Source organism: Pelodiscus sinensis, chromosome 7, assembly GCF_052426305.1.
Source record: "Pelodiscus sinensis isolate ZL-2025 chromosome 7, ASM5242630v1, whole genome shotgun sequence".
Lineage (NCBI taxonomy): Eukaryota > Metazoa > Chordata > Testudines > Trionychidae > Pelodiscus > Pelodiscus sinensis.
The window spans coordinates 34,939,081-34,953,081 of NC_143058.1; the positions used below are offsets into that span (position 1 = coordinate 34,939,081).

Genomic DNA, 14,001 nt, shown 5'->3' on the forward strand with positions numbered 1-14,001 from the left:
CCGCGGGTCGGGCCGGGTCCTGCGGACCAGGGAGATGCTGAGCAAAGCGGCGCAGGACCCGGCCCGACCTGCGGCGCTGATCTGGAAGCGCTGCAGTCTGGCCTGGGTCCTCTGCCGCTTTGCTCCGCGTCTCCCTGGTCTGCTGGGGGGGGGGAACGCAGCTAGTGCCCCCCCCAGCAGACCAGGGAGATGTGGAGCAAAGCTCGGGGCCTGTGGTAGAGCAGGTTGGTCCTGCAGCACCGCTCATTGGCGCTACTGGACCAACCCGGCAGCACCCCAGCTGCTCAGCCCCAGGAGTCCTGATTCAGCCGCTGCTGATCAGTTTCAGCAGTGGCTGAATCAGGACACCTGGGGCAGAGCAGCTGGGGTGCTGCTGGGTTGGTCCAGTAGCGCCGAGGAGCGGCCACGCTACTGGACCAACCCAGCAGCACCTGAGCTGCTCTACCCCAGGCATCCCCAAGTTAGCAACTGCTGAAACTGACCAGCGGCTGACTACAGGAAGCCCGAGGCAGAGTTGCTCTGCCCCAGGCTTCCTGGAATCAGCTGCTGATCAGTTTCAGCAGCACCTGACTTGAGGACGCCTGGGGTTCTTAAGTTGAATCTGTATGTAAGTCAGAACTGGTGTCCAGATTCAGCGGCTGAATCTGGATGCCAGTTCGGACTTACATACAGATTCAACTTAAGAACAAACCTACAGTCCCTATCTTGTACGTAACCCGGGGACTGCCTGTAGAAGACAATCCCTACCCTGAAGAGTTTGTAGTCAAAATAGTCACAAAAGACACAGGGTGAGGCAGCGGATATAATGCATGTGCAGAGAGAACAATGTGATGACAGTAAATGTCACGCTAATTCTTTTTTTGTACGAATGGGATTAATTAGGAGGGGGATTAGCTAATTAGAAAGAAAAAGCGAAGGAGACCAATCACAGAAGGAAGGAGAGCGAAGGAGCCAATACAAGGAAGAAGGAGGCAGGTATGCTGTAATGCTGAAGTTAAGAAACTATAAGGAAGAAGAGAAATGTTTGGTACAAAAGTACAATTAGCACAGGAGAATGAAAATCATAGAAATGTAGGGTTGGGAGGAACCTTGAGTGATCATCTAGTCTATCTGCCAGTGTTGAGGCATACCAGGTATACCTAGACTATTCCTGAGATACGTTTGTCTAACGAAGTCTTTAAAACCTCCAATGACAGATTCCACAACCTCCTTAAGAGCCCAATCCAGAACTTAACTATAGTTGAGTCCCTATAGTTGGAATTTCCCCCCCAATATTTAATCTAAATTTTCCTTGCTGAAGATTAAGCTGATTACTTCTTGTCCTGCCTTCAGAGCTCATTGAGAACTGATCACCATCCTTTTAATAACTTTTATATTACTGAATACTGTTTTCAGGTCCCGCATCAGTCTTTTTTTTCTCAAGACTAAACGTGACCTGGCTAGCAGCCTGGCTCAGTCCCCATTTGCACTGGGTCCTGGACCTACCCTCGCTGCGCCTCTGCATTTAATATGTATTAGAAGCCAGGCGGGCAGGCAGTCAGGTCAGTTCTTGCTCGTGCCGGATCCAGGAGCTCAGACCCCTCCTACTCCAGACAGGGGCTGTCCGAGACTGTAGAATAGTTGACTAACCGATAAGAATTCACGAGGCTAATCAATTATTCAATTAACCGATATTTAACATCCCTACTTAGTACAGTGGAACAGTTACTCTCCATGTTTTGCATATGACACTCGTGCCCCTACCAGTTAACCAGAACCGGTAAGCTTCACCCAGTTAACCACTTACATTGCTAGCATCCACCATATAATACTTTCTGCTAGACCATATCTCCCTAGTTTGGGAGAATGTCATGTGGGACTGTGTTAAAAGCCTTACTAAAATCAAGATATTACAACTACTGCTTCCTTCCATCTGTTAGGCCAGTAACTATATCAAAGAAAAAAATTAGGTCGGCATGATCTGTTTTTGAGAAATATACGTTGGCTATTATTTATCTCAACTTGTTACCCTGTAGATGCTCACAAATAACACAAATTGAATAATTTGTTCCAGGTATCAACATTAGGCTAACTGGTCTGTAATTCTCCAGGTCTTTTTATGTTCTCTTTTTAAATATAGGTGTTATGTTTGCACTTCTCCAGTCCTCTGGGAGTTACCCATCTTCCATGAATTCTCAAAGACAATTTCTAAGTGTTTCTGAGACTGCTTTAATTCATTCCTTAAAAAGGCTGGGGTGGATTTTATCATGCCCTGTCAACTTGAAGTCATCTACCTCAGGGATCATGGCTTGTAAGGGCAAGCCAGTAGCTAGTTGTGAGAGGCTTTGTTTACTTTTGCCTCTGCAGGTGCAGACAATTGCAGTTCCCATTGGCCATGGCCACAGTTCTAACTGACCAATGGGAGCTGCAATCACTCATACCTGAGGAGGAACAGGTAAAAAAAAAAAAAGCGTCTCTCAGCCAGCTTGCCATTACAAGCCATGACCCAGAGTTTGAAAACCCCTGATCTAAATTATCTAGATATTTTACCTGTTCTTTACTTATTCTGGCTGGTGTTCTATCCCCATAGTTATTAATGTTAATTGTATCAAGTATCTGGTCACGATTAACCTTTTTTTAATGAAGACTGCAGTAGGATTTACTGGTGTGGTATCCTGGCAAGTCTCTTGCTCCATCAATGATGATAATCAGAAGACTGCATGCATGTGTGCTCAATCAACACAGCAGACTCTGAGAGAGTCCCCAAACACCACAAATCACATAAGGATTGAAGGTGCCTGGCCAGGTTTATTATTAAGCAAAATACAGTACAGTAATAGTTTTCAGGAGACTCTACCGAACCACTACACATATGTACTTGTAACAATGGACTCAGCTCAGTCAGTGGGAGATCCCACTGACCCCTAGACTCAACAAAGACTGCCCCTCCAAGACACCACTTTATTTACAGGTACAAACAAGTTAGGCATAACTCCTGATGCAGAGGTTGCCACACTCTGATACTACTTAGATACCACCTATCACTCTGCACATCATGGCTCAATTAGAACAAAGTCAAAGCAGTCCTGACTATTGCAGAGGTTGTGACTCACAAGTAGGCTTGTCAACTTTCCAGTTTCTTAAAAGTGGACACTACAACCCTCCACTCCACTGCTCAATCCCTCCCACCTCTGCTGGTTACTGTCTCCCCTATCTCTCAGGACTCACCTTTGGCATGGATAATCAGGCTTGCAGCTGAATGAGAGCCTGCTTACCTGCCTGACCATGAGATGCGGGTAAGAGATGGCCTTGGCTCAGATTTATGATCCAGTGCTGATCCCTCCACCTCCATCTACTTTGCCTCCCTCCAAAATCCTAGGCCAGACTGACTAGGGACAGGTTGGGGATGGCATTTACAGGAAGCAACATCCCTCTTCCAGTGCCCCGGTAGGTGAACTTTGGTGCCATCAGTACTTCTGACTGGACAGCATAGAGTTCCCCTTTTTACTGCACTTTTGGTTAAAATCTGGACACGTGGCAATCCTATGGTGTGATGATGTTGGGAATAGGAAAGATGTCAAAGTAGCCAGCTCTCTCAATATTATTCTGAGCACCATGATTTTATGCTTCACTCACAGCTTCTCAGTCCCCAGAAGTTACAAATCTTGTGAACTTTTGCCCTTAGTTACAATGGCTACCATCCCCTATTACCTTTCAATAGGACAACAGTACAAAATGAAAGTCTGACATCAGTTAAAACAGCAGCCCCTCTCCATGCAGCTTTAAAGTGCTACAGAGTTCTGTCTTGTTCTTGCAGAAAGAAGTGAGTCTTCCTGGGATCAGGGCTATCTCCTCTAGTACCCCAAGGGACTGAAGTTAGACTGCCTGTAGAGAACACTGCCACCCTCTGGGCTCTCTGCTTAGGAATCTGGATGGTAGAGCTGGTTGAAAAAACAAACATCATGAAATTTGTTTTTGGTCATTTTTGAATTTCAAAAATATTTGATCAGCTCAGACAGACTGGAAGAGACTGAGGGGCTTGTAACATGCTAAAGAAGCAGAGCCAACATGAGGGGGCAGGAGCTGGTAAGAGGAAAGGGACACGTGATAAAGTAACTGTGGAGAAGCATGAGGAGGGACACTGAGTAGGGGTTGGGAGCAGATGGGTCAGAGAGAAACAGGAACCGGTTTGGGGGAGGAAGACAGACTGAAGTTGGGGGGGGGGGGTGGAAAAGGTCAACTCTCCAACCCGAGTCCAGCCTGCGAGTGAATTAAGGACGCCCCTACGCGACAGGCCCGCAAGCGCCATGTTGTGTGGTTTTAAGGATGAATTTTGCACCTGAAATAATCACCCTCCCTGGGGTGGGCGGCTTCTTCCGAACGACTCGGCCGAGAAAGCAGGAATCTCTTTCTCATGGCGGGATTTCTGAGCCTATTGATCGCGTTGCGCTTGATTCATGACTTTTGGACAGTTGGGACAGCAGCACTACGGTGGTGCTGAGCCTCCCCGCCAGCACGTTACCTTCTTCGGCGGGGAGCCGGGAAGCGGAGCTGGCCTGGGCCTGCCCCTTCTGAGCGTGCACAGGGCGGCGGGAGCAGTACGCTGGGGGCGGAGGATAAGCCTCCCCCCCCCCCCCGGCAATGCTGACGGGAAAAGGGGGTCGGGGCCGGAGCGCTCTCTCCGGGACAGCGACGTGGCGACTCCGTTCGGCTTCCCGAGGGGCGCGGTGCTGCGGGCGGGGACAGAGACACGACACCCTCGGCTGACGACGACGCGGCCTCTCCCGCTGCCGCCCGTTCTCGCGAGAGCCACAGAGGGGGTTGGGCGTCAGCGGAGCGAGGTCTGGTGGCTGGGCGCTGTCGCCATTGTGAGTTGTGCAGGCGGAGGCGGCTGGGCCGCCCGCAGCAGGGCTGTGTGGGACTGGACGCCAGGAGACGCGGCAGCGGCGGCTCGGGTGAGTGGGGGTGGCTCGGTGCGGGGGGCGCCCGGCCTGGCCGCGGGGACACGGACGGAGGGGGAGGCCCGTAGTATCCATCTTGTTTCTGGGCTGCGGCGGCAGCCGCCGCTGTGACCCAGCTTCCCCGCCACAGCCCGAGGAGCAGGCCCCGCCGGCGGGTTGCAGAGCAGCCGGGGCTCTACCCGGCTCGGAGAGACTCAGTCTGGCCACCCCCTGTCCCGCCCACCCGAAGAGGCTGGGGGTACGGCCCGAAGAACTAGCCCCCCCTCCCCGGTTGATTCCTCAGCCCCCCCCCTGTCCTCAGTGGGTTTGGAGCTGCCTCGCCAATGCCACCGCCACCCTCCGGCCTGCGTCTGTCCTGGGGCCAGCCTCAGCCCGTGCTCCTCCGCACCAGACCATCCCTGCGCGGGCTGGTGCGCAGCCTCCCTCCGCGCTCTCAGACTGACCCCCCCCCTCGGGAGGTGCCCTGTTCCCTCGCCTGACGGGGTTGAGGGAGCAGGCCCCCGACGTCCTTAGTAAATCGGGGGGGGGGGGGAAATAAATTTAATCCCGTGTACTTAAGAGTTAATTCATCCTATATCTGTGCAGAAGTCCCACTTACCCTTCTCTTGCCGTTATCACCACGAAGACGGGGAGGGGGAGAGAGGAGAAAAGATATTGAAGAGAAATTTATCATTGTCTTGTGGGTCCCACCTCGCCAGAGCTAGTCGCTGGAGGGAACTTTCAGAAGGGTCTTGTGCCAGAGCAAAGGGCACACAACCCCTCCCCCTCTCGTAAGATACACTTCTTTCTCCCTTCTTTCCAAACTCACTTCCTCTGTGCTTTCCTAACAAGCATAGAGGCCCCGATTCTGGCTCCCTATGTCCCCTTCTCCATGAAATAGTCTGAGAGGAGGAGGGATATATGCACACTTCCCTTATGCACTGCTGCAATAGGCCTGAGTTCCAGTAAAGCTCCAGTTCCTTTTATCTGCAGAAATGGTTGTATTGGCCTTTGGCAGCTGTAGGAGACAAGGAAATGTGTTGTCTCCCTTATCAGCCTTATTCTCTGGCTTGTGATCTGAGCACCCCAGTGATGAACCAGCAGCAAAGCCTGAGCCTATTTAGTACTGCCAAGTCCAAGTAAGGTGCTCCAAAATTCCAGTAGTTAGAAATATTCTTTGCTTTCAGATTTTAAATCTGTTGGATCATGACTTTTTCTAGCTATCATAGGTCTATAAAAATTACTTGAACTATCTTAAAATTACAGGACCCATAATCATTGCGACTTTTCTTGTCCTTGTGGTCCTCACTTCTCAGTGTAGTGGAGCAGAAAAATTGTTCTTGAAACACCAAGTTGAAATGCTCATTTTCTCCTTCCCTTGCTAGAGCTGATGACTCTGGAGAGGCTCTGAGTCAGGGCCAGCCTCTACCCTCTCCAGCTCTTCTGTATGGTGAACTGGTAGACTCTTAAGACTGGTTCTCTTGTATCCAGATGAGAATGTTAACACAGCGGTTGGCGGTACTAGAGTCAAAAGAGAAACAACCTTTGTTTAGGAGGCCACGGGACTTAAAGAAGCTTTGGCTACTCATTATCCAATTTAGGCCCGTCATAAAATGGCAAGAGATCTTAAGGATTACTTTAGTACCAAAGGTTCTTTATTATAAGGGAAACAGTTATCCATGAAAATTTGTGTTGCATATCCATTGAGTCAGGATTATACCCCATATTTTTCAGAACTTGATATCTATAAGAGCACACCACTTTGTCAATTCGATAGTGGAGTCTTATACCATCCATCTTGTTTCTCATTCATTTTAATATGCATTTTTTGGATTGTACATAGTACATCCCTCTGTTAAAATCTGCAGGAAACTGAACTCTCTCCAACTATGCATTTTTTAAGGCCAAACCACAGCCTTTGGGATATGCCTACAAGTTTACTTGTGACAAAAGTATCAAATGTATCATACCTTTTAGACTGGTGTGGACTTTGAATTTATCTGGGCAAATGGCAGTTTCCTTGTGGTTTAAAAACTAAACATTCCTTCCTCAGAGATCAGTCTATGGACTTCTAAAATAAAGTCTTAGAAAACTAAAACAAATATTGATACTTACTCAATTACTAACGTGCACTCTATTATTAATTGGGTGAATACTTAAACTTTTACAAGTGATTGTTTTTATAAAACTGCTATAGAACCATGTCTGTTTTGAATGTTTTCAGTGTAATTGTCTAATCCTTACATGTCTAAATGGATTTTAGAACCTACAAAAGTGTGCTACTTTGAATCTGTATTGCCTGTTCACTCATATTTCTGCCCCAGTTGAGATCCCAACTGGGTAAGGTTTCAAGCCTCCCCCAGAGTAAAAATCCAAAATGGTTGTCAGTTGAGACTTCCTTTTGAATGTAATTTGTCAAGTAAACAGGAAACAATGCTGTACACTTGTGTAATTTGCAGGTATTACTATAGTTAGTAAAATACTTTAGGGCGTGTGTCAGGGACTAGAGGAATGTTGTCAATCGAGGAAGCCTATTCTAAGTTTGATTTAAACTAGTAATTATACATGAAGCTATCAAAGGAATATATTTTGGTAGTAGTAAAATAACCAGTATATTTTCTCCACACAGTTCATGGAACACAATTATATATAAGATTATAATTAAAATTAATATTGCATACCTAAAATTACATTTTATCACTTACTTAGTGTAAGTCTCCTAGGACACAGTTTTGCAGTGGTGTATATTTTTGCCCTTTGGTGCTCAGATTCCTGGTTCAAAACATTACTAATTTTGGTGGATTTTAAAATAGAGACGTTAATGTATAACCTTAAGGGGGAGTTTTAAATGCGGGTCATTTTTTTACACCAGATACCCTCATGGGCCTCTAAAAGAGAGGCAGCAGTATAGTCTAATAGTCCCCAGGAGTGGGGCTGGGAGCACATTGGCTGCTGACCCCACCTCCGGGGACTATTGAATAGCTGTATAACTGCTAAACTTTGATGCGGGTATACGACTATTTAATTACACACTTTAATATCTCTAGTTTAAAATAATCCTCACGTCATATGTTGTCCTTTTAAGGTAGTTAATTTGTACTGGTTAATATGAAAATACTCAAGAACTCATCTACACAAAGTATTTGGGAAAAGCTATACAGAAAGAATTAAAAACTTCCATGTTGATGTAATGGTGTGATGCACACTGTAGGATGTGATTTCTCAAGTGCATCTATTAGTCACACACTTAACTGGTCCATATAAACCCTGTTGGTATGTTCAATCAGTTTCAAATATGTTCAAACGTACTAAGAAACAGTACTTTTTCTGGAATAACTTCATGTGAAGAGAGTTTAAAACAGGATTGTTATTCTAGACTAATTTATTTTCAACTGACGCAGTGTCTACGTTAGGAGTACTGTAGCAGCATAGCTATGCCATAGTTATATCAGGATAATCTTGTAGTAGTGTAGAGAGAGTTTATGGCAGTAGAAGAGGTTTTTCCATCATTGTAGGATTATTATGATTGTCTAGATTAACACTTGTTGGTCAGAGGTGTGAACCTCCTTCCCTCCTCGTCTAACACAAGCTTCACCAGCAAAAGTGCTGGTGTGGACAGCATTATGGTGGCAGGCTATGCTCTGCTGCTGACTTAAGCTACCACTGCTTGTTATGGTATCTGGGCGACCTTGCACCAGCTCAGCGGTACTGCTATAAGGTCAGTAGTGAACTACCTCGTCATCTGAATTCAGGAGAGTGGTATTATGGTAGGAGGTATTATCTTGCTCTCTCTCAGCACAACTAAGTAGTGTGTTTTTTGTCCTTGGCATAAAGAAACTGACAAAGTTCATGCCGCTTTTTATGTTGCTGCCTAGGAAGTTCTGTAAGGACTATCCAGAATTGGGGTGGGAAGAGAAGTGAAAGAGACTTGCGTAAGGAAGAACCCTGCGTGATTGTAGTAGCAAAGTACATTACTTTGAGAGTTTCTCAACCCACTTTCCGGATCTGCACAGTGTGGGTTACTAGGAATGTTAAATCCTTTTTAATTGGTTAACCATGAAATTTAACAGGTTAACCAATTGAGGGGGTGTCATCCAGCCCAGGTGGGCTGGAGTGACCCTCCCTCCCCCACTGTGGCCAGGCTGGAGTGGGTCTCTGGCACAGGCTGCTCCAGCCCAGCCAGAGCAGCCCTTGTCTTCACCTCCCCACCCCACCCCGGGTCCACCGCAGACACCCAGAGCAATCCCTGTCCGTGGCAGGCCCAGCGAGGCTGGAGCAACCTACTAGAGGCAGGGAAATATTCCAGCCCCCACCACTTAACTGGAACTGGTACTTTCCGGTTAACCAGCTAACCTTTCACATCCCTAGTTAGAACACTAATATTACATTTAGCTCCTTGGCTAGAATATCTTCAGTCAGGTGTCCAGCTAACTGAAGTAGCAGTTTTGATGATGTAGATATAATGCGTGGCTCTGTGACATAGCAGAGTATGGAGGAAGGAAGTGTGGTGGTGTTTTTTTAAGTAGCCTCTCTGACTTCCTGCCAAAGGAAAGCATGTGGGTAAATGAACTGAGGGGAAAGAAGTCTAAGAAGTGAGGATGGATATATTAAACAAGGGATAGAACAGTTGGAGATGTGAACACCTTAAAGGTATTTAATGAAGATGTAGCCAAGAGAAACAAATACCTTATTTTTTTGTTTAAGGGAGATAGTATGTATTAGTAATCTGCCTCAGTCTGCCACAGCTAACTAATGCTTTGTTTATTTGGCATTTTTTAATCAAAGGATCACCAAATGATTTATTAACAGGTTGTAGTGAAGTATTAGCCTCATTTTATAATAAGAAAGGCAAGGTATAATCATATAGCCAGTTAGTGACAATTCTGGAATTAAAATATAAGTCTCCTGGTTCCCAGGCCTGTGCTTTAAAACAAACAAACAAAAAAAAACACTAGATCAGTGTTTCCCAATTTTATTTGGCCACGGAACTCTTAAACTCAAAAGAATTTTGTGGAACCCTAATAGTGTGATTTCTGGAGCTGAAAAAGTAGACCACTAAGAAGTAAAGATGATAAACAAATGCTAAACAAGGTCATGAGATCGACATTTAGTTTAATTGCACATATTTAAAAACAAAAATAACATATTATTTCATTTAATCATAAAATGTTGTTGTAATGAAATTTTCTCGCGGAACCCTTATTTTTACTTTGCGGAAGCCTGGGGTTCCACAGAACACCATTTGGTAAACACTGCACTAGACACAGCTCCTTACAAAATATTGAGCAATGAAGTGGCTACCGTTTTGTTGCATTTTATATCCCTTCTTAAGAGGAAAACAACTTTTTTTCCCCCTCACACAGAACACTGAAAATGGAGTCTAAACCTTCAAGGATTCCTCGAAGGATATCAGTTCAACCCTCCAGTTCCTCTTCAAGTGCTAGAACAATGGATGGAAGTAGAGGAAGCAGTCTAACTGATACATATCATACAAGAGACTCTTCACTGAGACTTGATGCCGGATGTCAGGTAAGATATTTTATATTTGCTTTTAGCAGTAACACTTTCTGTATCTGCTTCTTTGGCAAGATTAATTTCAAGGGCACTATAAAGAGCAATTTCAACATGTTTTCTCACACAAACAAGCTAAATGCAAAATGTTGGCCTCCCTAGTGATAATGCTTTTTCACTGCTATAAAATGGTCTAGTATAGAGATGTTAAATTTAGATCAATCAACTAATCGAATAGTCAATGGAATTTCCATCAACTACTCGATTAGTTCATAAGGGCACCTCCACCTTTGAAATGTACAAGGGTCCTACTGGGCTCTTGCTACATTTCAAAAGAAAAGTGTGTGGGAAGCATGGGATCAGTGGGGGCCCATACAAGATTTTGCTTAGGTTTGTCTTCCAAAATGGGTTTAAAATGAGGCAGACATCCCTGTTCTCTAAAGGCAGATGGCTAAATTAGAATTTAACTGATAAGCTGATGCTTATCGATTAATGTTATTGGTTAAACTCCCACTGCCTGCCCTTGGAGACTAGTTGGGTAACTGATAAGAGTTCATGCGGTTACACAACTATTCAATTATTTGATATCTAACATCCCTAACATGCTGTGGACAGAGAGTGCTTTGCAGCAGCCTCCCCTGTTCCTCCCTCTGTCCCCTGCCCTGCATATGATAGAGGTAGGAGGGAGGCAGCACCTGCTCTTGCTCCCACCCCTTGCTGCCTCGAATACAAGATTAACTGGTTACCCTAAGCTTATCAGTTAATTGTATAGTTGGCTACATGTTGATATCCCTAGGAACATCTGAGATAGAGACAGCAGCATAAGGAATGGGTGTGTGTGCGCGTGTAACTGTTCATGTTAACTGATGAGCCTAGGCTCATTGATTAATTGTGTACTCGGCTACATGTTCACATTTTGGCTAGGGATGTCAAATCCTGTTTAAAAAGTTAATTGGTTAAACGTTCATGCCCAAAAGCTGACTTCCTCCCAGAGCTTTTGGCAGGTGGGGAAAGGTAGAGTGGGTGGGGGAGTGGGGTAGGGAGAGCCCCTCTGCCCACAGTGTGGTGAGGCCCAGCTAGGCTAGAGCAGCCCCCCCTCAGTGTGGCAGTGGTTACCAGCTTATCGAGTAAGCACCAACCTGACCAGATAACTGATTAACCCTTTAATATCTCATTTTGATGACACAAAGATGGAAGTTTTTTTGAAAGACTTTTCTTTTCCCCTCCCTTTATTGTTGACAAAGAGCTAGTATAGACACTGCTGTTTGTTTTGTCAACAGAACTGGCTTCTACCAGTATATCACAATGCCTGACCTGATTGCTCTGCTCAGTATTTTGATCTCTTCTGCCCTTTTGAAGCTCCAGACGTATCTGACGGCTGAGGCTATGTCTAGACTACATCCCTCTTTTGAAAGAGAGATGTATATTAGGCAGATCGAAAGTGCAAATGAAGCATGGATTTAAATATCCCGTGCTTCATTTGCATATTTGCGTCGAATTGTTGTTTCAAAAAGGTATTTCAAAAGTGAAACCACAGTCGAGACGCAGTTCTATCGGGGGAGGGGACCCTTTTTTGAAAGATCTCGTACTCCTGAAAAAATAAGTACGGGATCTTTCGAAAAAGGTTTCCTCTCCCCCCCCCTCCCGAAAGAACCAAGTCTAGACTGCAGTTTCACTTTTGAAATACCCTTTTTCAAAACAGTGATTGGATGCAAATGAAGCACGGGATATTTAAATCCGTGCTTCATTTGCACTTTTGATCTGTCTAATTTACATCCCTCTTTCAAAAGAGGGATGTAGTCTAGATGAGCCCTGAGCATGCTGCTCTAGGGAACAGAGCAAATCATTGGAATGCTTCTGTTCTGCCCTGTACTAGGAAGACAATGGTAGGCAGATAGGTGCTAGGGGAACAAGCTGCTGTGCCAGTCTGACATTTCTCAGTTTTGAGAGCTCACACAGCCAGGGATGGCAGGTTTGTAGAAATTTTGGTGGTGTCCACAATGCCCAGAGCCTGCACCTTTCACCCACCCACATGAGGCTCTGGAAAGGTGTCAGTTTTTGGGTGTCAACAGAACTTGGTAGTGTAGATGAGGTTTAAGAAATAGACCTTCTTTACCACGATTCTTACCTTTTCTTCAAGTGTCCACAGAAGTTATAGCCTTCCTCCACACATCTCTATGGAGTTTGTAGTACAATATATCTGTCCTAGCACTGCTCTTTTGACATTTTGGTTTAAACTCAAATGGAGGCACAGCTTCCACTGTAAGGCAATAGAAGGAGAAAAAAATGTGATGTTATCCTTAAACTTACCTTTTTGGTAATTTAGCAGCATTAAGACTTCAAAAATAGAAGCACTCTGAAACTGATTTTAAATCAGTCTCTCTTGCTCTGAAAGACTGTCTCATAGTCAAGGAGGTGGAAGGATTCAGGGCTTTTCTTTTTTCACTAATTTGTAGCAGCTTATTTGTGACAGACTCATTTTGCAGAAACTATACAGGCTTAACTTAAAAAAAACTCAACAAATATTCTAGTAGCACCTTAAAGACTAACAAACCATGTAGATGGTGGCATGAAGTGGGTTTTGCCCACAAAAGCTCTTCAGATGACCGAAGAGTTAAACATCTACATGTTTTGTTAATCTTTAAGGTGCTACTAGACTATTCGTTGTTCTTTTTAAGTTTTTCCTGTTACAGACTACCTTGGCTACCCCCTGAAGCTTTTATACAGGCTTAGGTAGGAATACAGGCAGTCCCCGGGTTACGTCAGTCCGACTTAAGTGGGACCCCTAGTTACGAACCGGGTGGGCGGGGACCCGTTAGTTCGGGGTGCCTCCCCCACTGTCGTCGCCTCTGACGGCGCGGGGGACACTTCCCCCCAGCAGACCAGGGAGATGCGGGCGGTGGGATCGCCGAGACGCGCTGCGGTCCCGCCGCCTGTGTCCTCCGCGGCGAGAAAAGCCGCTCCGCATCTCCCTGGTCTGTTGGGGGAGGGGGCGCAGCTAGTGCACCCCCCCCCCCCCAGCAGACCAGGCTTTTATCGCCGAAGCCTGGGGTAGAGCAGCTGGGGGGCTGCCGGCTTGGTCCCACAGCGCCGAGGTGCTGCGCTACTGGACCAACCCAGCAGCACCCCAGCTGCTCTGTCCCAGGCGTGTCCGATTCAGCTGCTGTTGAAACTGATCAGCGGTTGATTCCAGGAAGCCAGGGGCAGAGCTGCTCTGCCCGGGGCTTCCTGGAATCAGCCGCTGGTCAGTTTCAGCAGCGGCTGACTTGGGAACACCTGGGGCAGAGCAGCTGTGGTGCTGCCGGGTTGGTTCAGTAGCGCCGAGGAGCGGCGCTGTGGGACCAACCCAGCAGCACCCCAGCTGCTCTGCCCCAGGCATGTCCGATTCAGCCGCTGCTGGTCAATTTCAACAGTGGCTGAATCTGGATGCCAGTTCCGACTTACATACAAATTCAACTTAAGAACAAACCTACAGTCCCTATCTTGTACATAACCCGGGGACTGCCTGTATGTATAATTAGCATTAAATATCATAAGTAAAGAGTTATCATTGGATTTTTTTTAAAAACAC

The 14,001-nt window shown here is 46.1% G+C and overlaps 1 protein-coding gene and 1 long non-coding RNA gene across 11 annotated transcripts in view; one reads left to right on the forward strand and one right to left on the reverse strand.

The window, feature by feature from the left end:
* Positions 1–679: 679 nt before the first annotated feature.
* LOC112546182 (uncharacterized) lies at positions 680–13,375 on the reverse strand. The gene is made up of 3 exons (XR_012905182.2): positions 12,559–13,375; positions 4,319–6,440; positions 680–3,920 (listed from the first exon to the last, which is right to left on the reverse strand). It is a non-coding gene; the product is annotated as an uncharacterized LOC112546182 (long non-coding RNA).
* MARCHF7 (membrane associated ring-CH-type finger 7) overlaps positions 4,796–14,001 on the forward strand; it is a 35,379-nt gene continuing 26,173 nt past the window's right edge. For all 10 annotated transcript variants that reach the window (XR_012905178.2, XR_012905177.2, XR_012905179.2 and 7 more), the window contains exons 1-2: positions 4,796–4,934; positions 10,283–10,448. Coding sequence is in view for 7 of the 10 variants with exons in the window: in XM_075933489.2 (XP_075789604.1) it covers positions 10,293–10,448 (156 nt within the window). In the remaining 3 variants the exon portion in view is untranslated. The remainder of the gene's footprint in view (positions 4,935–10,282; positions 10,449–14,001) is intronic.